General features: G+C 64.4%; 1 protein-coding gene across 13 annotated transcripts in view; it reads right to left on the bottom strand.

Moving 5' to 3' along the window:
* The window catches only part of SHANK2 (SH3 and multiple ankyrin repeat domains 2), a 390,809-nt gene that overhangs the window by 316,392 nt on the left and 55,890 nt on the right, over positions 1-18,527 (bottom strand). For all 13 annotated transcript variants that reach the window (XM_089307208.1, XM_089307180.1, XM_051839167.3 and 10 more), the window contains 4 exons: positions 14,772-14,923; positions 14,099-14,266; positions 5,996-6,112; positions 277-354 (listed from right to left, as the gene is read on the bottom strand). In XM_089307208.1, the coding sequence (XP_089163334.1) occupies positions 277-354; positions 5,996-6,112; positions 14,099-14,266; positions 14,772-14,923 (515 nt within the window). The remainder of the gene's footprint in view (positions 1-276; positions 355-5,995; positions 6,113-14,098; positions 14,267-14,771; positions 14,924-18,527) is intronic.

The raw sequence follows: 18,527 nt of genomic DNA on the forward strand, positions 1-18,527 counted from the left end.
ACGAGCCCCTCCCCCCAGAGAGGCCCACGGAGGTGGTCCCGCAGCTGCCCCCGCCAGACGCAGTCTCCCGCGTGGCCTGACGGGCAGCAAGCCGACCTGGGCGGGCCCCGGGGACACACCTGGGGCAGGTCGGCGGCTCCACCGCACAGGGCGGCCCCCGCCCCAGAACCCGCGCGCCACGGGGAGAGCCAGCTGCTGTGGCCCCCACCAGCGCCACACGCAGGCAGGCGCTGCCGTCGCCCACGGCTCAGGCTCAGGCTCAGGCGCGCCCATTACCTGGAACGGAGTCTGGCTGTTGTAGTTCTTCAGTTCTTTGTTGCCCCCTCGAAACAGCAGCACCCGGGCACAGCTGTCCTGCGGAGCGAGAAGAGGAAGCCGCGGGTCGGGCGGGGGCGCAGGCCCGGCCCCAGCTCCCACTGGAGGCTGGCAGCCGCAAAGCAAGGCTCGCTCCCCAGCGAGGCAGGGACGAGCCGGGGACTCGGAGACCTGCCTGCGGAGAACGGCAGGACCACGCCGATTAAACACGCGCCCCAGGACAGACAGAGTCCGCTGGTACTTGAAAGCTTTTGCTTCTTTATTTGAAAAGCAGACTGACAGAGAGGGAGGGCGGCACAGCTTCCAGCCACGGGCTCCCTCCCCGGGTGGCTGCCACGGCTGCGGCTGGGCCAGGCTGAAGCCGGGAGCCTGGAGCTTGTAGGACTTCCGTCGGGCCGGCGCTGTGGCGCAGTGGGTTAAGCCGCTGCCTGTGAGGCTGGCATCCCACTTGGACGTCAGTTCGAGTCCTGCCAGCTCCACTTCCAATCCTGTTCCTTGCTAACAGCCTGGGACAGCAGTGGAAGATGGCCCAAGTGCTTGGGCCCCTGCACCCACGTGGGAGACCTGGAAGAAGCTCTTGGCTCCTGGCTTCAGCCCGGCTCAGCCCCGGCTGTTGCGGCCATTGGGGAGTGAACCAGCCGATGGAAGATTCTCTCTCTCTCTCTCTGTCTCTCCCTCCCTGTAATTCTGCCTCTCAAATAAATAAACCTTAAGGCATTCCTCACCTGTACAAAATATTTAACAAAGGAAAAGACAAGAAAACATGCAGACGGCACACAGGCAGGGCACTATTCTAGAACATTCTTCACCGAGGCGGTGGCAGGACAGGACCAGGCAGACAGACGGAACCCGACAGGAGCCATGTCAGAGTCCCTGAGTAGGAAGGCGGTCTCGGAACACGGAAGAAGCTTGGCGTCCGCAGTGTGGGAACGCTCGGGGCAGGTCTGGAAGGAGAGGAGCTGCGCAGGGGAGGGAGAGGCAGGCACGGTGAGGGCAGGCGCGTCGGCACTGCTGAGTGTGACAGCGACAGCAGGGGGACTCCTGTCCGCGGAGCGGCAGCACCTGTCCACGGGAGTGGACGTCACTGCTGTGTGTTACAGCGACAGCAGGCCGACTCCTGTCCGCGGGAGCAGATGCACGATGCTTCGGCAGCAAAGTGGCCACACACAAGTGCTGACCATGGCTGGGTGTGGCTGAACATCAGAGAAGCACATTGCCAGATGGACCTGCCCCATCAGGGACACAGCCCCCATCCCAGGCCTGAGCCTACGAGCCCTGAAGTCCTCCCTGCAGGGCTGCTAGCTTCCACCCAAGGGCCTCACCCAAGCCACAGCGCCCAGGCCACGGCCGTGGTCTGTGTTGGGCAGGTGAACAGGCGGAGAAGGCGGGGGAGGGCAGGGCACAGCTGCCCTGGGGGCCCAGGAACCAGGACCACGTCAGGAGCAGTGACCCGGGCTGCCAGGGGTGGGAACAGGAGGGCCAGAGGGGCCGGGTCTCGGGGCTGAGGGCAACAGGACTCTCCACAAGGGAGGCCACCCTGTGCTGCGTGGCCGTCACCCGCAGTGCATTATGGGGGGCAGATTTGATGGGAAAGAAGTGGGAGGACACCAACTGGGGCTGGAAGGGGCAGTGGACGGGGCAGTGGACAGGGCAGTGGACAGGGCGGTGGACGGGGCGGTGGACGGGGCGGAGGCCCAGGTTTCAGGCTTGAGACAAAGTGCCGAGTGCTGGGCAAAGGAGCTGCTCCCTGGGGGCCCCCAGGCGGTCAGCACAGGGACAGCAGACACCCCCACTACAGGCCAGGGCTGAGGGCAGTTAGGGTCTCCTGGCTGGGGCCTGCCGGTTTCTTCTAGAATGAAATGACAGACAGGCCAGCCAAGGTCAGCAGCTCGGTGTGAGAGGTGCTGCTGTGACAGCGTGGGAGGGGGACAGAGGCGTGGCCAGGCCGGGGGCGAGACGACAGTGAGGGTGTGCAGGACGCCTGGGACAGGGCCCTGGGGAGGACGGCGGGGGCAGGCGCAGTGAAGGGAGCTCGGAGAGAGGGCGGCTGAGCAGGGAAGGCGGAGGTCAGTGCAGGGGCAAAGTCGCCGACTGGCCCAGAGCGACGCGGCCAGCGCCGCAGCCCCAGCGGACTCTCGACTCCCCCACGGCACTGGGCGTCGGCGCTTCAACTTCACGGACACGAGTCCCGAGCCCCCCAAACAGCGAGCGGGGACTTGGTTTCCAAGTGACGCCGTCCTTGAACCTGGCTGCTGTGGGCGTTTGGGGGGAACCAGATCTCTGCCTTGTCAAATAATGTTTAAGGAAGACAACCTCTTCTCTCTGTACCTCAGCACTCACAGAATCAGGAGGCTCCAGAGAGGGGCTTTTTAACCTTCCAGACAAACGAGCCCTGCCTGGTCACCTTGGGTCAAACTTCCACAGTCCTTCATCATCCAGGCCGCCCAGGGCCCCTGGGGCTCGCGGCCAGCCTGCGGGAGGCAGAGGGAGGCCCCCGATTAGACACAATTCACTACCAGAACCCTAATTACTTGATTTCACAAGAGAAGTGAGCGAATATTCCACCCACAGTGTGATTTATTAGCCGAGACCTGCCTGTGATTGCCAGACCATGCACCAGGCGCTCCAGACGGAGTGGGGAGAGGCTTGGGAAAGCAAAGCAGCACCAGGAGCTGCACCCCCAATCCCACTACCACCAAGACCACATCACCATCACCATCACCACCATCACCAAGACCTCCACCACCACCATCGCCACCATCATCACCAAGACCACCATCACCATCACCACCATCATCACCAAGACCTCCATCACCATCACCACATCACCATCACCACCACCACCACCACCATCATCACCAAGACCACCGTCACCATCACCACCATCATCACTAAGACCATCACCACCATCACCACCACCACCATCACCACCATCATCACCAAGACCACCGTCGCCATCACCACCATCATCACTAAGACCACCATCGCCATCACCACCATCATCACTAAGACCACCATCACCATCACCACCATCACCATCACCACCATCACTGTCAACATCATCACCAAGACCACATCACCATCACCACCATCACCGTCAACATCACCAAGACCACCATCACCATCACCACCACCATCACTGTCAACATCATCACCAAGACCACCATCACCATCACCATCATCACCACCATCACTGTCAACATCATCACCAAGACCTCCATCATCATCACTACCACCATCACCATCACCACCATCACCATCACATCATCACCAAGACCACCACCACCATCACCACCATCATCACCAAGACCTCCATCACCATCACATCACCATCACCACCACCACCACCATCATCACCAAGACCACCGTCACCATCACCACCATCATCACTAAGACCACCATCACCATCACCACCATCACCACCACCACCATCACCACCATCATCACCAAGACCACCGTCGCCATCACCACCATCATCACTAAGACCACCATCACCATCACCACCATCACCAAGACCACCATCACCACCATCACCATCACCACCATCACCATCACATCATCACCAAGACCACCATCACCATCACCACCACCACCATCATCATCAACATCATCACCAAGACCACCATCACCATCTCCACCATCATCATCATCACCATCAACATCATCACCAAGACCACCATCACCATCACCATCATCACCACCATCATCAACATCATCACCAAGACCACCATCATCATCATCACCATCAACATCATCACCAAGACCACCATCACCATCACCATCATCACCACCATCATCATCAACATCATCACCAAGACCACCATCACCATCACCACCATCAACATCATCACCATCAACATCATCACCAAGACCACCATCATCACCAAGACCACCGTCGCCATCACCACCACCACCACCATCATCACCAAGACCACTGTCGCCATCGGTATCACCACCAACACGACCACTCCATCCCAAGGCTTGGTAAGCAATGGCCCACAGGTTTAGTTTGTCAATAAAGTTTTATGGGAACCCAGTTCCCTTTCTCACTGCCAAATTCTCCAGGGTCCTTGTGTGCTACAGCCATCGAGTGGAACAGCGGTCACAGTGCCCAGGTGGCCCGATAGCCCAATACGTTTGCTAAGTGGCCCCCAGAGAAAGCCGGCTGACAGGTGCCTGTGCGCTGGGGCGCCTGTCCGAGTCCTAGCCCCTCTGCTCAGATCCAGCTTCCTGCCGATGCACACCCCGGGGGGCAGCATGTGACCCCTGCTGGCTTCAGCCTGGCTCAGCTCTGGCTCTTGCAGGCATTGGGGGAGCAAGCCAGTGGATGGGAGACTGACCGATCTGTCTCAGGTAGACAGGCGGATGACTGACAGATACGGAAAGATGGACTGACTCCTAGACAGACAGCTGGCTAACCCCGTGCCAACCTAAGGCAGCACGAGGGCCCTGCCAGCTCCGAGCAGGCAGCTGAGGGGCGGGGACTGCTCTAGGGCACACAGAGTGACAGCAAGAAAGCTCAGCCCCCCCCCCTCCGGGGCTGGACCGCAGACTTCCAGACCATTCCAAACCCTCCCAGGGAGAAGGCCGGCCTCGCTTCGAGACCGTCTCGGGCGCAGAGATTGCAAGCGGCAGCCCGCACGTGCTTTGCCCGTTCTTTTGGTGACAAAGCCTGCTTGAAATCCCGTGGGGAGACAGCCAGGCAGGGGCCGAGAGGACGCTGGCGCCACAGGCGAGCCCCAGGGCGTGGTCTCCTCACACAGCTGGGAGACAGGTCCCACGGTCCCCACGCTCCCAGCCTTGCTCGGTGTCCATGGACCACGGCCTCACAGCCTCGCACCCCTGCACGGCCCCCAAGGAGACTCGCAGAACGCCCCAGAAACCCGGCCAAAGTGCGACGCCCACAGCACCTGGCCTGGCTCCTCTGCAGGCTGTGCCCTAGTCAGCAGGGGACATGGGAGAGGCCAGCGATGGATAGTTCACCCCTGCCATGTCTTAACACCACCTCTGTGGGGTTATCAGGGTGGGCTCCCGGCGGGGGTGGGGGTGGGGATCCAAGCTGAGTCTTGAGAGCAGAGAATTCTGGGAGGGGAACAGCAGAGAGGGGCGGGGCCAGGACGCAGGATGGAAGCCCTGCCTTGACGTGGGAAAATAACGCAGGTGGCCAACGCAGGACGGGCCCGGGACGGCGCCCGACTCCCTGCCTCTGCCCCTCCAGGAGGAGCCTCCCACCCCGCCCACCCGCTCAGCCTGCAGAGCAGACTCGGCAGTGATGTCCAGGACGGACCTGGCCTTGAGCGCGGGGCAAACAGGAGCCCCACCCCCACCCTGGGAGCAGGGCCTGCAGCGCCACCCACGCCCACCCTCCTCCAGCCAGCCCAGGGCACCAGTGCAGGGGAGGCCACTGGGGGTTCAGACTCCCAGCGCTGCCTGCGTGTGTGACTGTCACACAGAGCAGGGCTCCCACGGAGGGGCGAGGGCCTTCCCCACGTTGCTGTGTGCTGGCGGCGAGACCCACGAGGCGAGGCGACAGCGCCACAGGCTCTGACCCGCCCCTGCCACATCCCAAGCTGGCCAGCATGAGGGAACCCACACCTCCCAGGTTCTTGGACGGCGCTCGGCGTGGAGGCGCCAGCACTGCCCCAGCGGCCCCGCCCGTGGGCGCCTGGAGCCCACTAACCTGGTTGTAGAGGGCGCAGATGTGCAGGGCCGTGTTCCCCGAGGCGTTCTGGGCGCTCATGTCGGCCCCGTAGAAGAGCAGGTGTTCCAGCTGCTGCACGTGCCCGTACCTGCAGGCCTGGAAGACAAAATCGAGCCGTGAGCGGGCCCCCCGCTGCCTGGCCACACACTCACGCCCCCTGGCCATGCCCACCAGAGCCCCACGACGTGGCCAGGCCAGTATGCCCCCGCAGCCCACCTGGGTTTCAGACCAGGGGCCTTCGTGGCCCAGGGCGGCCCCCAGGCACCCGGCTGGGGGCTGGGGAGAGGGACCCTCAGGACAGGTGTGGGGATTTGTGCTCAGTTAGGCTCAGCGGGGCCTCCGGGCAAGGGCCCCAAAGTTGCCTTCCCTCCACATCCTGGGTGGCTAGGAGCCCAGAGACACCCAGGCCACCCCACCTGCCTCGGTTACTCCCATGCGGGGGGCGGCCTGAAACAGCAGAGGGAACACACAGCCCCCTCCCCGTGCTATGTCCAGGGCAGCAAGCCTGCACCCACCCTCCCACGACAAAGGGCCGGCCCAGTGCGGCTCTGAGGTGCCCCTCACAAAGGGCCAGGGCAGCCCCACCAGGACATCCTCTCCCTGCTCCCCAGAGCCCTCCCAGGGAGCAGGTGCACAACCTGGGCCCTCCTCCGGTCAGGCTACTGGGCACGCATCCATGGGCAGGGACCACAACCCCCACGCAGGGCTCAAGGGAGGGTCTCGTGGGACCAGGGGCCCCTTCAGTGCCCAGGAACCCAGCACTGCCCCCTCCCCGCCCCACTCACGAGGGCAGCGAGGGCCCTGGGGAGGGGCCCAGGGCCTCCTGGGGAATGAGGGTCCCGCCCCAACGGTCGGGCGCACAGAGAGTGGTGCGGAGAAGGTGGGCAAATCATCAGCTCCTCGGCTGCCACTCAGGCTTCTGCTCGCCTGCACCTGACAGGGGAGAGGCACAGTGCCCGTCCCCCCAAGCCGGCCACGCGGACAGACGCACCACCCCCGACCACCAAACCCAAAGTCCCGAGAATCCTTGCTCCTCTGCGACCCCGTGCTCCCGCAGGTCCCGCCTGTGGACGCCAAGGCTTTGCTGCCCAGCCCCCACCTGGCCTGCGTTCTCCTGTGGGGGCCACCCCGATCCCCCTCTCACAGGCAGAGGCCCAGTGACGGGGGGTGGGGGTTCTGCCTTCCAGGTGTGGTCAGGGCTGCCCGGGGTACCCCAGGGACCCGTGACGTCCCCAGGCCCAGATGCTTCCCAGAACCACGAGGAGACAGAAGGGCATCCTTCCTTCTAGCAAAGGCGGCAGAAAACCAACAGAACCAGGGGCCGGCACTGTGGCGGGATGGTGACGCTGCCGCCTGCAACCCCGGCACCCCACGCGGGTGCCAGTTCCAGTCCCTGCTGCTCCACTTCCCATCTGCTCCCTGCTGATGGGCAGGGTGGTCCAAGTCCTTGGCTCCCTGCACGCGCGTGGGAGACCCGGATGAAGCTCCTGGCTCGCTGAGGTCATGTGGGGAGGGAACCAGCAGACAGAAGACCTCTGTCTCTCCCTGTCACTCTGCTTTCAATAAAATCAATCAGAAAAGCTTTAAAAATATCTAAACAAACAAGAAAAGAAAGCCAACAGAAGCCTGGACGTTGCGGGGCTGAGACCCTCCACCAGCAGGGACCACAGGCAGGAAACACGTGAGGTGGGGTGGCGGAGGGAGGAGATGAGGGACCAAGCCTCGCGCAGAAGCCAGGACGCCCATGCCGAGCCCCCTGAGCTGTGGCGTCCCAGGCCCGCCAGGGGCGTGGTGCCCCCTCCCTCCGCCCCCACTCCCAGCACCCAGCCTGAGTTGGGGGTTTTGCTCCCTGGACCGACTGTGCCCTGGTGAACCCTCTCTCCCCAGAGGACTCGTACACGGCTGCGGTTCTCACACAGCTGTCTACAAAGGCGGGAATCGTGCGGCCGCCTCAGACTCCCTCCCAAATCCATTCCCCCTCCCCAGCGAGCCTGGGCTTAGGGGGCTGCTGCCACGGTGTCCCCACTGTCTCACCAAGGGTCAAAGCGTAGCCAAAGCTGAGCGGGGAGGAGAGCCGGTGCCGGTGCTGGTGCCGGTGCTGGGATGGATACGTGGCAAGGACAAGCTCAGGAGCGCCTGCCCGCCCTGCCCACCCTTGCCACCACCCTGTCCGACTGCAAACCACGCCAGAGAAGGCAGAACCGGGCTGACACCCGCGTCCAGCAGCCTGAACGCTGTCGGTCACTGGGTGAGGGCCAACCGTGCCAGGCTCCTTGCTCCTGAGCTCCCCGGGCTTGCCGGCAAAGAGCCAGCCCAGCGAGACACGAAGGGGATGGGAAGCCAGGCTGGGCAGCGGCCGACAGCTCAGCACGGAGCAAACGAGAGCGAGCAGGATGCTGGAGGCTGCCTTCTGCCGTCAGCAGGCAGTGACCCACGCAGTGCGGGGGACGGCAAGAGCAAAGCCCGTGGCACGGTCAGGGCATGGTCAGGGCAGTGTTGGTTCTCCACACAGCGAGACAAACAGGAAAACGGTGCAGGCAGCCCTCCGGATCCTCAGGTCCTCCCGGTGCACGGTCTGCGCTGGTGCCGACCTCACACCTTCACCGCCACAGGAGGACGACAAGGGTCTCACGCGGTGCCCGGGCATTCAAGTAACCCAGAAATGACTTAGCATACACGGGGGTCAGTGTGGCTTCTCTCAGGGGCGGGGGCGTCTGTAGAGGTCCCAGATCCAATCCCCGTGACACCAAGAGGTGCCTGTAGTCGGCACAGAAGGACAGAGGCCTGCCTGTCCAGGGCTGAGTGGGCAATGTGGCCACAGCCCGGTAGCCACGAGCACACCTCCCACCCCGCCGTGGTTCGCAATCACCACTCCGTGCCGACAAGAACCAGGGGCCCTGGCAGTAACGCCGATTCCAGGCTGCGGAAGAACCCGATTGTGGCGAACATGGGAGGTCTCATGGCTCCAGAAAGCAACCAAGTGCTCTGACCACGATGGGGACCCCTACACAGGACATGTGGCCGGCCCGAGGGGCTCCTGCAGGGAGAACACCCCCGGTTCCGTCCCGCAGGGTCGCTGGAATCCTGCGGCAGCCATGCTGCCCACCAGGAATACTCAGGAAGCAGAAGTACTTCCTCCTCACCAGAAAGCCCACTGATAACCGTGGGAGCCACTGAGGCTTAGATGCGTCCCCCACGAGTGGGCGGAACAGCCATGCCCGGGTGCTGTCCCCGCACTGCGCGGCTCCGCTGCAAACAGAAACAGGAGCTCACAACTGGACTGAGGCGCTACACACTGAGCACCAAGGCAGGAAAAGCTGGCCGAGCGTCGGACAGCGGCGTCTTCAACCAGACGGGCAGAGCGACCCTCCGCTCTGCAAGGGGAGACGCGGGTTCGGGCCACCGGGAGACAGCGGAAGAGGGGCAGGGGAGAACCGAGGCGTTAACCAAGCACGCACCCCTAAACCCAGGCATCTTAGCTCCTTCCCCAGTGCCTCCCAGGACCTGCATGTGGGGGAGCGGGCTCCACCCACAGCTCACGGGCACGTGGGGAGCAGGCTCCACCCACAGCTCACGGGCGAGGCCTGGCGTGGATCTGGTTGGAGAGGACCCTCCAGGAGGCTCTGGGTTTGCTCCAGCTGGGCCCAGAGTCTGGCTCGTCACTGCCGCCTGCTGGACACTTGCGCTAAAGCCACAGGCCCAGGGTCCAAGCACGCAGACGCCATGCTTAAGGTTCTGAGACAGCTGCACCCGACGAGGTGAGGCCCGAGGTCTCTGCAGACACCGACGGCATCCGGAGAGCAGGACGGCAGGCCCTGAGCGAGGGCAGCAGGTGCACCTCCATGTCCTGCTGCTGGGTCCCACCCATCCCCCTCCCTCTTCCCTTCCCCCATTGCCCCCAGGACCCCGGCTCAGGAGACGGGAAGCTCCGCCCATCTCCCCAAACTGGACCTGAACCCCAGGGTCAGCACACAGCAAAGCAGGGTACGGCTTGTGGGGAGCAACTGGGAGCAACTCAGACTCGACTAAGTTACTGGAATTAAGACTTATTCTATGCATCTGCTCTCCCACAATATGGCGCTGGGAGAGAAGAAAACAGCTTCTACACAGCTGCCTCCAGTTCAGCTAATAAACTGTAGGACTTGCTCCTGATTGGAGGAGAGCAGCGTACTCGGCGTGTGGGCAGCCGAGTTAGGATTGGTGGAGGAGGACTATAAAGGAGGAGAGAGACGGCATGCACCAGGAACATCTATGGGGAACATCTAAGGGGAACACCTGAGCAGCCCCCGAGAGAGCCGGCCGGCGGTGTGCCGCTCCCCTGCGGAAGTGGGGAATGTGGCCAGGGGGAACTGCCCTTCCACGGAGGTGGAAGGGATAGTAGCCAACCCGGGAAGAACCAGCAGCAAACCCGGGGAGGGCCGAGCAGACGAAAGAACAGCGCAGGGTCCTGTGTCGTTCCTCCACGAAGAGGGGGAGCGACATAATGGTGCCGTGACTCGGATATGAAGCCTAGGCAGGGCTTAGTGTCGCTCCTCCACGAAGACGGGGAGCGACACGGCTGACCCTGCAGCCCCTCCTCTGCTGGGCGGCTGTCCTCCCGCTGGACACAGCTGTCCAGCCCAGGACCCCACCGCCGCAGGGCATGTGCAGACAGGAACGCACTCAAGATGAAAACTAGAAAACGGATCTAAAGCTGACCCGGACGTTCTTGTGTTGGTGAAACACATCCAGGTGCTTTTATACCTCTTCTTTCTAATTTCCAGGATTCCCATAACCCACAGGCATGTTTTAAAAATTCAGTGACCAGAAAAAAAATTAGGGTAATTAGTCACACCAAAGTGCTCTTACCAACATCGGCCTGCAGGGGGCAGGACAGCACGTGGGTCTGATGCAGCGCAAGCAGGCACCCAGGAAGCTGCTGGAGGCCCCTAAGCCACGCCCAGGTATGGAAGGGAGGGTGCACTGCCCATGAGCCAGAGGAACCCCGAATCCAGGAGCTCCTGCGGCAGAGCCCAAAACAGCCCCACCCACCCTGCAGGTTCTTCTGTCGGAATCAGGGCTTCAATCAAGAGTCCCTTCTGGGTGCCTCCCCCTGGGAAAAGGAAGCTGGCAGCAGGCAGGGGACAAGCTAGGAGTGGACCCCAAGCTGACACCGGGCACCAGAGGGCAGTGCACCTGCCCGGTCTGCAGACCCAGCAGGTGGCCCAATGCAGCACCCCTGGTGGAGGCCGGGGGTAGCCCAGTGACTCAGGTCAACCCGGGTTGGTGACGCTTGGGTGTGTGGCCTCGGGGACGGGACCCAGCACCCACAGGGACCAGAAATGAAGACCAAGAGCTGGTGCTCCCAGAGTGGCAGCCAGGGCTCCCCAAACCCCCACAGGCAGCGCCCCCAACCTCAGAGCCACGGGCTTCAGAGGAAGAGGGGGATTGGGAGGGTGACTCCCCTGAGACAGCTGCCCAGTGTGGGGAGGGGACTGGGCTCAGAGAGCCCCCAAAGTGGAGCCAGGAGCTGCTCTGGCCCAGGGGCTGCGCAAGGCATAATGTCTGATGCCCTCTGGCACGGGGGACAAACACCCCCCAGGGATCTCACCCAGGCCTCTGCCTGCTGCCCCGACCGCCGTGGGCCAGCACGGCATAGGACCCCTTGCCCAAGAGGTGGGCTCGAGGTCTCAGAGACACACTCAACGTGTTTCAGGTTACAGATTTTCAGGTTACGGAAGCCCAGGTGCGTGCCTCGTCCAGCCCTGCCCCGCAGGAAACACAAGTGAGGCCCGCCCTCGGCACCCTGGTCACTGCCTCGGCCTCCCGCCCTGCCCTGGGGCCCCTGTGTGGCGCAACCTGTGCCCTGGTTGTGGGAACCCTGAGTGACCAGCTCTCCACTCGCGTGGGCCGCGCTGTAAAACCAGCACTAACGGGCAGGGGCCCAGGCGGAGCCCGGGACGGGGCCCCACCCGCAGCCTCCCGGGACGCGGCCCCACCGCAGCCTCCCGGGACGCGGCCCCACCGCAGCCTCCCGGGACGCGGCCCCACCGCAGCCTCCCGGGACGCGGCCCCACCGCAGCCTCCCGGGACGCGGCCCCACCGCAGCCTCCCGGGACGCCGCCCCACCGCAGCCTCCCGGGACGCCGCCCCACCGCAGCCTCCCGGGACGCGGCCCCACCGCAGCCTCCCGGGACCTCCTGCTGTGGCCGTTGCTGCTCCAGGTCTTTGGTGAACCTGCACTCACGTCTTCTGAGTTAGAAAAACCAACAACAAGCAGGTCAATCGAAGTAGAGTTTGCCCAAGAGGAGGACAAATCCTGCCACATCAGGAACCCCAGCAGGCGGGAGGGGCAGCGTCCCTGGCTCCTCAGAGGCCCACACTCGGCCCTGTGCCCGGGGCCCAGCGGCTGCTTCTCGGACAGCTCCCCAGAGACGTGGGGAGGGTGTGGCACCCGGGGGCCCTGATGTCCCTGTGGGGACAGCACCACCTCTCCAGGGGCTGCCTGCACCTGCCGCTGACCACGGGTCAGCCCGGTCTGCTCCTAGAATGGAGCTCACGAGAGTGTGGGCGTCCTGGGCCCCCCTCCTGCTGCCCACCTCCCGGTCACCCCTTCCATCCCCGGAGGCTGAATCAGGCAGACAAGGGACACCGTCCCGGCTGCAGCCCCCATGTGTCCCCCAGCTGGTGCAGCAGTGACATCTGATAGCTGCTCAGGTGTGCACTGAAGAGGGGGGAGATGGGCCCAGAGACCTCTCGGGGGGCTCTGAGCACTGGGGGCACACCAGGCAGGGGTCTGGGGGGCATGTGCATGGGGGGCACCGAGGCGGAGGCAGCCGTCCCAAGCTGAGTCGGGAGAACACCCCGAACCCAACCAAGTGCCCAGGGCCCTGCACTCCTCCCAGGGCCCCGGCCCCTCATAGCGCAGGGGACAAGGGGGCTGCTCCCTGCTGTGGGGGCACCCAGATCCAGGACAGAGCCAGCATGGACTGGTGCACCTGCCTGGCCCCTCCCACCCTGGCCGGTGAGCAGGGCAGCTGTGGCAGAGGGGGCGCACAGGCTCCCCAGGGAAGGCAGTGGAGAGCAGGTGCGGCGCTCCCCCCACCCCGACCTCCGGCACAGGCAGCCTCCTGGCAGGGCTCAGCCAAGCAGAGGGCAGGCAGAGAGAGAGGCCGGTTCTTCTCCCCAGCCGTGCTGCCCCGGCCTCAGGGACAGATTCTCCTCCACTCGTCCTCATCCTGCCCACACCTGCACCTGCCCCTGAAGCACCCTTCCTGGGGGCCACCATGGGGTGGGGTAGGGTCTGACATGCAGGTGCCCTGTGCAGAAACCGGGCTGCACCCGAGTCAGCTGTGTCAGGTAAGTACTCGGTGCTGAGCTCGGCCAGGCTCCCAGGTCGTCGGGGACCCGGGGAGCTCGTGGCTCCGGGGCTGGGGGGCACTCCCGGCCACCCTGGGGGCTGCTGCGCAGAATGGCCACAGTCGCGCCTGATCTTCTGATTTCTCCCAAGAGGTCACGAAAGTTTATTTCTACAAAAAGGCACCCGGCTTTAGGCACGGATGAGTAAGTCACACCCTGCAGCGACTCTGGGCAGGCCTAGTGACCGGTCTGCTGGTGGCATCCAACAGGGCTGCTCCACCCTGTGGAACCCCCTACCAGTGGACCTTGTCCCGACCCAGGCCCCCCCCCCCACACCTGGTGGCCCCGCCCCACCCCAGGGAACCCCGCCCGCCTCACCTGGTGGTCCGGCCCCACCCCATGGAACCCCGCCCACCTCACCTGATGGTGTCGCCCCGCCCCACAGAACCCCGCCCCCTCACCTGGTGGCCCGGCCCCGCCCCACAGACCCCGCCCCCTCACCTGGAGGCCCAGCCCCGCCCCACGGACCCTGCCCGCCTCACCTGGTGGCCCCGCCCACCCCACGGCCCCTGCCCGCCTCACCTGGTGGCCCCGCCCACCCCACGGGCCCCGCCCCCGCACCTGGTGGCCCAGCCCTGCCCCATGGAACCCCTGTCTACCTCACCTGGAGGCCCAGCCCCGCCCCACGGACCCCCGCCCCCTCACCTGGTGGCCCCGCCCACCCCACGGGCCCCGCCCCCTCACCTGGTGGACCTCGTGCCAGCCGTTCTCATCCCGGCAGCACACGGCAGCGTGCTCATGCAGCAGGAGCTCGCAGCAGTAGGGGTCGCCGCCGACGATGGCCGTGTGGTACAGGGGCGTGAGGCCGTAGCTGTCCTTGTAGTCCGGGGAAGCCCCGAGCTCCAACAGGGTCTGGGGGAGGGGGGCAAAGCTGTCATCTGAGGTCTCCCGACAGCTTCTGCCAGGGCGAGGCGATCACGGGGGAAGCCTGGGGGCCGCTGTCCTGTGAGCTGGGGGAGGCACCCACACCCTGGGCCCCCGGGAACAGGCAGACCCTAGCTTTGGACTGGAAAGTGCCCAGCCCCAGAACAGCACAAGAAGCCCGGGCACACGGCCAGGCTCAGCTCCAGGACAGGCAGTGCCAAGGCCTCCTGGCCTGGGAAGCCCTCGGGAAGCAAACTCCATGCTCGTTACTGTACTCCCCCGGGTAACCCCACCCTGGGCCAGGTGCATCTGGTTCCCAGGAAGCCAGCATGGACGGTGCGGCTGGGACGTCTGAGACATGCAGGGAGACCCCGGCCGGGGGTGCAACCTGCGCTCCCAAGCCCCAGCAGGACCCCCCCCCAGTCCCCAGGGGAAGTGCGGGCAGGAGCAGACGGGGTGGGGCTGTCACCCACAAGGTGGCCCTGGGACTGACCTTCAGGGCCCCAGGGTTCCTGGCGCGGGCGGCTTTGTGTAGGGCGGTCATCCCATCCTTAGCGCGGAAGTCCAGGTGAGCCCCGCCGTTCCTGAGAGCTTTGATGGCCTCCGCGGGGTCGTCCAGCTGAGCAGCCAGGGTCAGCGGGGTCTCTGAGGGACACAAACAGACACTCGCTGGAGCCCACAGTCAGGGAAAGGCAGTGCGGCCCGCCCTCCCTCAGCCCCGCCCCAGCGCCTGGACTGGGCTCAAACGGACCCCGTCCACCGTACGGCTGCACAGGCTGCACACCCGGGGCCAGGCTGGCCTGGAGGACAAGGAGAATTTCTCCCCCTGTGTCCAGTACAGATGTCAGGAGGCCCCAGGCAGATCTGGGAACAGAAGACGCCCCCGTGCTATGACACAGCTGTGACCTTGCCGTGTTGTCTACGCATGGTCCCAGGCAGGGCTGGGGGAAGCAGCCGAGCGACACTGGCCCTGGTCACTGACCCTGTCCCCAGTCCTGCCCGCTGCGCACACTGAGTGGGTCCTACATGACACTGAAGAACCTCAAAGGCCGAGGCAGGACATAGGGCCCATCAGCCCTGGGTGGACGCCAGGGCTGGCCACGCACCCATTAACCTTTGTGAGGGTCCAGAAGCTGGTCTCTGGCCAGGACCCCCATGGCGGGGTCAACAGAGGCCCATGGGACCACCTCTGGCCAGGACCCTCCCCAGTGAGGTCAGCAGACCCTCATGGGACCACCTCTGGCTTGGACAGCAAATTTGCAAAGGGGGCACCCAAAAGGCCCCCTTGGGGCACTGAGGGAAGTCCCCTACGATGCTGGGCGGCCAGGCGGGGCCGTGGCTCCACGGCTGCCCTGCATGCAAAGGTCAGCGTAGCCCTCCTCTAACGAGCTTGAAGCCTCAGGATCTGGCGCCTCGACTCCGGGAAGACACCCCTCCGTGACTGCATGCCGACATTTCTTCAGTTTTAGAATGTACCGGAACCTCGCTGCATCTAACCTCTGGAATGAGCCCGTCTTCCACCCCCGGAACCACGGAGGGGAGAAGCCCACAGCGAAGGTTCCCACACTACCCTGCAGCCCAGAAACCGCCCAGCAGCCGCCCTTCTCCAGGCAACGGCTGGGGAGTGCTTGGAAAGCAATGACAGGCAGGGGTGAGAACCGGGGCCCTAGCACAGCGGGAGGGCGCCAGCCCCCACCTCCTGCACAGACGCCACTGTCGGGAGGGCAGGTGCCAGGGGCGGGGGGTGAGGGCTGAGGAAGCCGCTGTGGCCCGGGCACACAGCAGTGCCGCTGGCGGCTCCACGGGCAGCAACAGAGACGAGCGCGACGTGAGCGCCTCCCACGAGAAGCCCAAGCAGGGCTCGCAACGAAACTGCGTGCACTGGCCGTGGTGCGGAGCTCGCGGGGGCGGCGCCAACCTCAGGGACTGCGGAGAGGACCAGGGTGGGAGGGGCTCGCTCGGCTGACACACGCTAAATGGGGGTGGGGAGATGGACATCCCAGGCGAACCCCAAACAAGAGGCGCGAGTGAACCTGCCCCACCCCCACTGGCACAGTGGCTCCCTGCCCAAGAGCCCGGGACACAACGGGGGGCTGCGAAGGAACACCTGACACCCACAGCCCGTCACGGTGGCCTATGCCACGCTGACGGCACCACGCATCACGACGAGGACTCTTCACCACTGGGGTCCCCCTCCCAAAGCCCCACCCTGGTAATCACGACACAAACATCCACTACAGGGGCACCCAGTCACACAGCAATGCAAGCAGCTTGGGGCCAGCATGAAAACCAGCTCGGAGACGATGAGGCAAGAGGACACCCAGAGATTACTACACAGCGTTTGGCAGGGGCACCACTGGCAAGGCTGCCCGGAACACACACTGGAGACAGGACAATCCCTCCAACACACGGCGCTGGCATCTGGATGTAGACAGAGATACAGATCCGTCTACAAGAGGGAACCAGATCCCCACTCAGTGGTCCGTCCACTCGAGGTGGACCAGTGACCTCCACTTAAGACCTGAGACTCGCTGGCGCCGCGGCTCACTAGGCTATCCTCCGCCTTGCGGCGCCGGCACACCGGGTTCTAGTCCTGGTCGGGGCACCGGATTCTGTCCCGGTTGCCCCTCTTCCAGGCCAGCTCTCTGCTGAGGCCTGGGAGTGCAGTGGAGGATGGCCCAAGTGCTTGGGCCCTGCATCCCATGGGAGACCAGGAGAAGCACCTGGCTCCTGGCTTCAGATGAGCGCGGTGCGCCGGCCACAGCAGCCATTGGAGGGTGAACCAATGGCAAAGGAAGACCTTTCTCTCTGTCTCTCTCTCTCACTGTCCACTCTGCCTGTCAAAAAATAAAAATAAATAAATAAATAAAAAAGACCTGAGACTCGAGGTTTCTGGCAAAGAAAGCACAGGGGAAACACTCCAGGACGCTGCGTAGGGGGTGACTCTCGGACAAGACCCCCAAAGCACAGGCAACAACGAGCGAAGTAGACCAACTCAGACGCGTCTGCCCGGCACAGGACACAACAGATAGAAGACTCCTCCCCCACTCCGTGTGCGTCTCCCGGCCCAGCCCAGCCCCTGCGGGAGCGCCCACCCTCCTCTGCACACACGGCAGGGCGCACAGAAGCACAGACCCGGGCTAACTGGCTCCCGCACACCAGGGGGCTCCCTTCCTCAGGAACCGCGCCCGCCGAGCCAGAAGCCGACACCTTGGCGCTGGCCAAGGCACATGTACTCCGCACCTTGGAGCTGCCTGCGTTTGCAGCAGGAACCTGGGGCCTCGCACCTGCTCCCCCGAGGACCCTACGTCCCAAGTGCTGCTCTTCCCGGAAAATTCTGTACAGCGACTAAGTGAGACGGCCAGACACAGACCACCTGTCACAGCGTGCTCCGCGCTCGGTGTCCTGGGAACCTTCTAATTGGGCCGCATGGGAGCGGGAAGGGACGACGCGTGGGTGGGCACAGGCTCACCGAGCACAGGGGAGCAGCCACATCACTGACTGGCCGCGGCAGCTGTGTCGCTGCCCAGGGAATGGGCTTAGTGACGGCATCCTCGCCTGAGACGCTGGGACACATCACAGCCGCTCTGACGGAGGAGGGGTCTGGCTTCCGCCCACAGCCTTGGTAACTGCGCCCGCCTGGGCTATGGGGAGTCGAGCTGTGCAGGGCGAGGGCCAGACTGAACGTGGCTCCCACTGTGGGTGCTGCTTCCCTCCTGGGGCTGGGCACGCCATCGTCTCGCCCCAGAGGGTCCACCCACAGCAGACGGTAGGGCTGAGACCCCAGCGGGAGAAGCCTTGCAGAATTTCTCCCCGACTTCCATCGCTTCCTACAACTCACACTTGGGACAGGGAGCACACAGCCGCCTGCAACAGCGCGCAGGTCGCTCCGCCGGGAGTTCACCAGCCCTGGCTTGTCAGTCACTCCCCGCAGACGCACTGCTCTCTGCGGCTGAGACGCGGGGCCGGCCCGAGGCTGGGGCGGGGGGAGGGGGCTCTCAGCTGGCTGTGCCCCCGGGAGTGACGGCATCTGGTCTTCAGCAAGATCTTGCTGTTAGACAGGCGGCCAGTGTGGAGCGGTGGAGACATGGACAGGGACAGCTACGGCTGCGGCGGTCCCTGGGGGGGCAGTGTCCAGACGCAGACAGAATGCCAGCAAGCTCTTCTGATCGCCGGGGGCTGCCCAGGGCTCTCGATGCGGCCCAACCCTGCACGGGCAGGACCTCCACTCCGAGGTGGAAGCTGACCA

The sequence above is a fragment of the Oryctolagus cuniculus genome, chromosome 1 (genome assembly GCF_051225735.1).
Source record: "Oryctolagus cuniculus isolate XC-2025 breed Fujian yellow rabbit chromosome 1, ASM5122573v1, whole genome shotgun sequence".
NCBI classification, from domain to species: Eukaryota; Metazoa; Chordata; class Mammalia; order Lagomorpha; family Leporidae; genus Oryctolagus; species Oryctolagus cuniculus.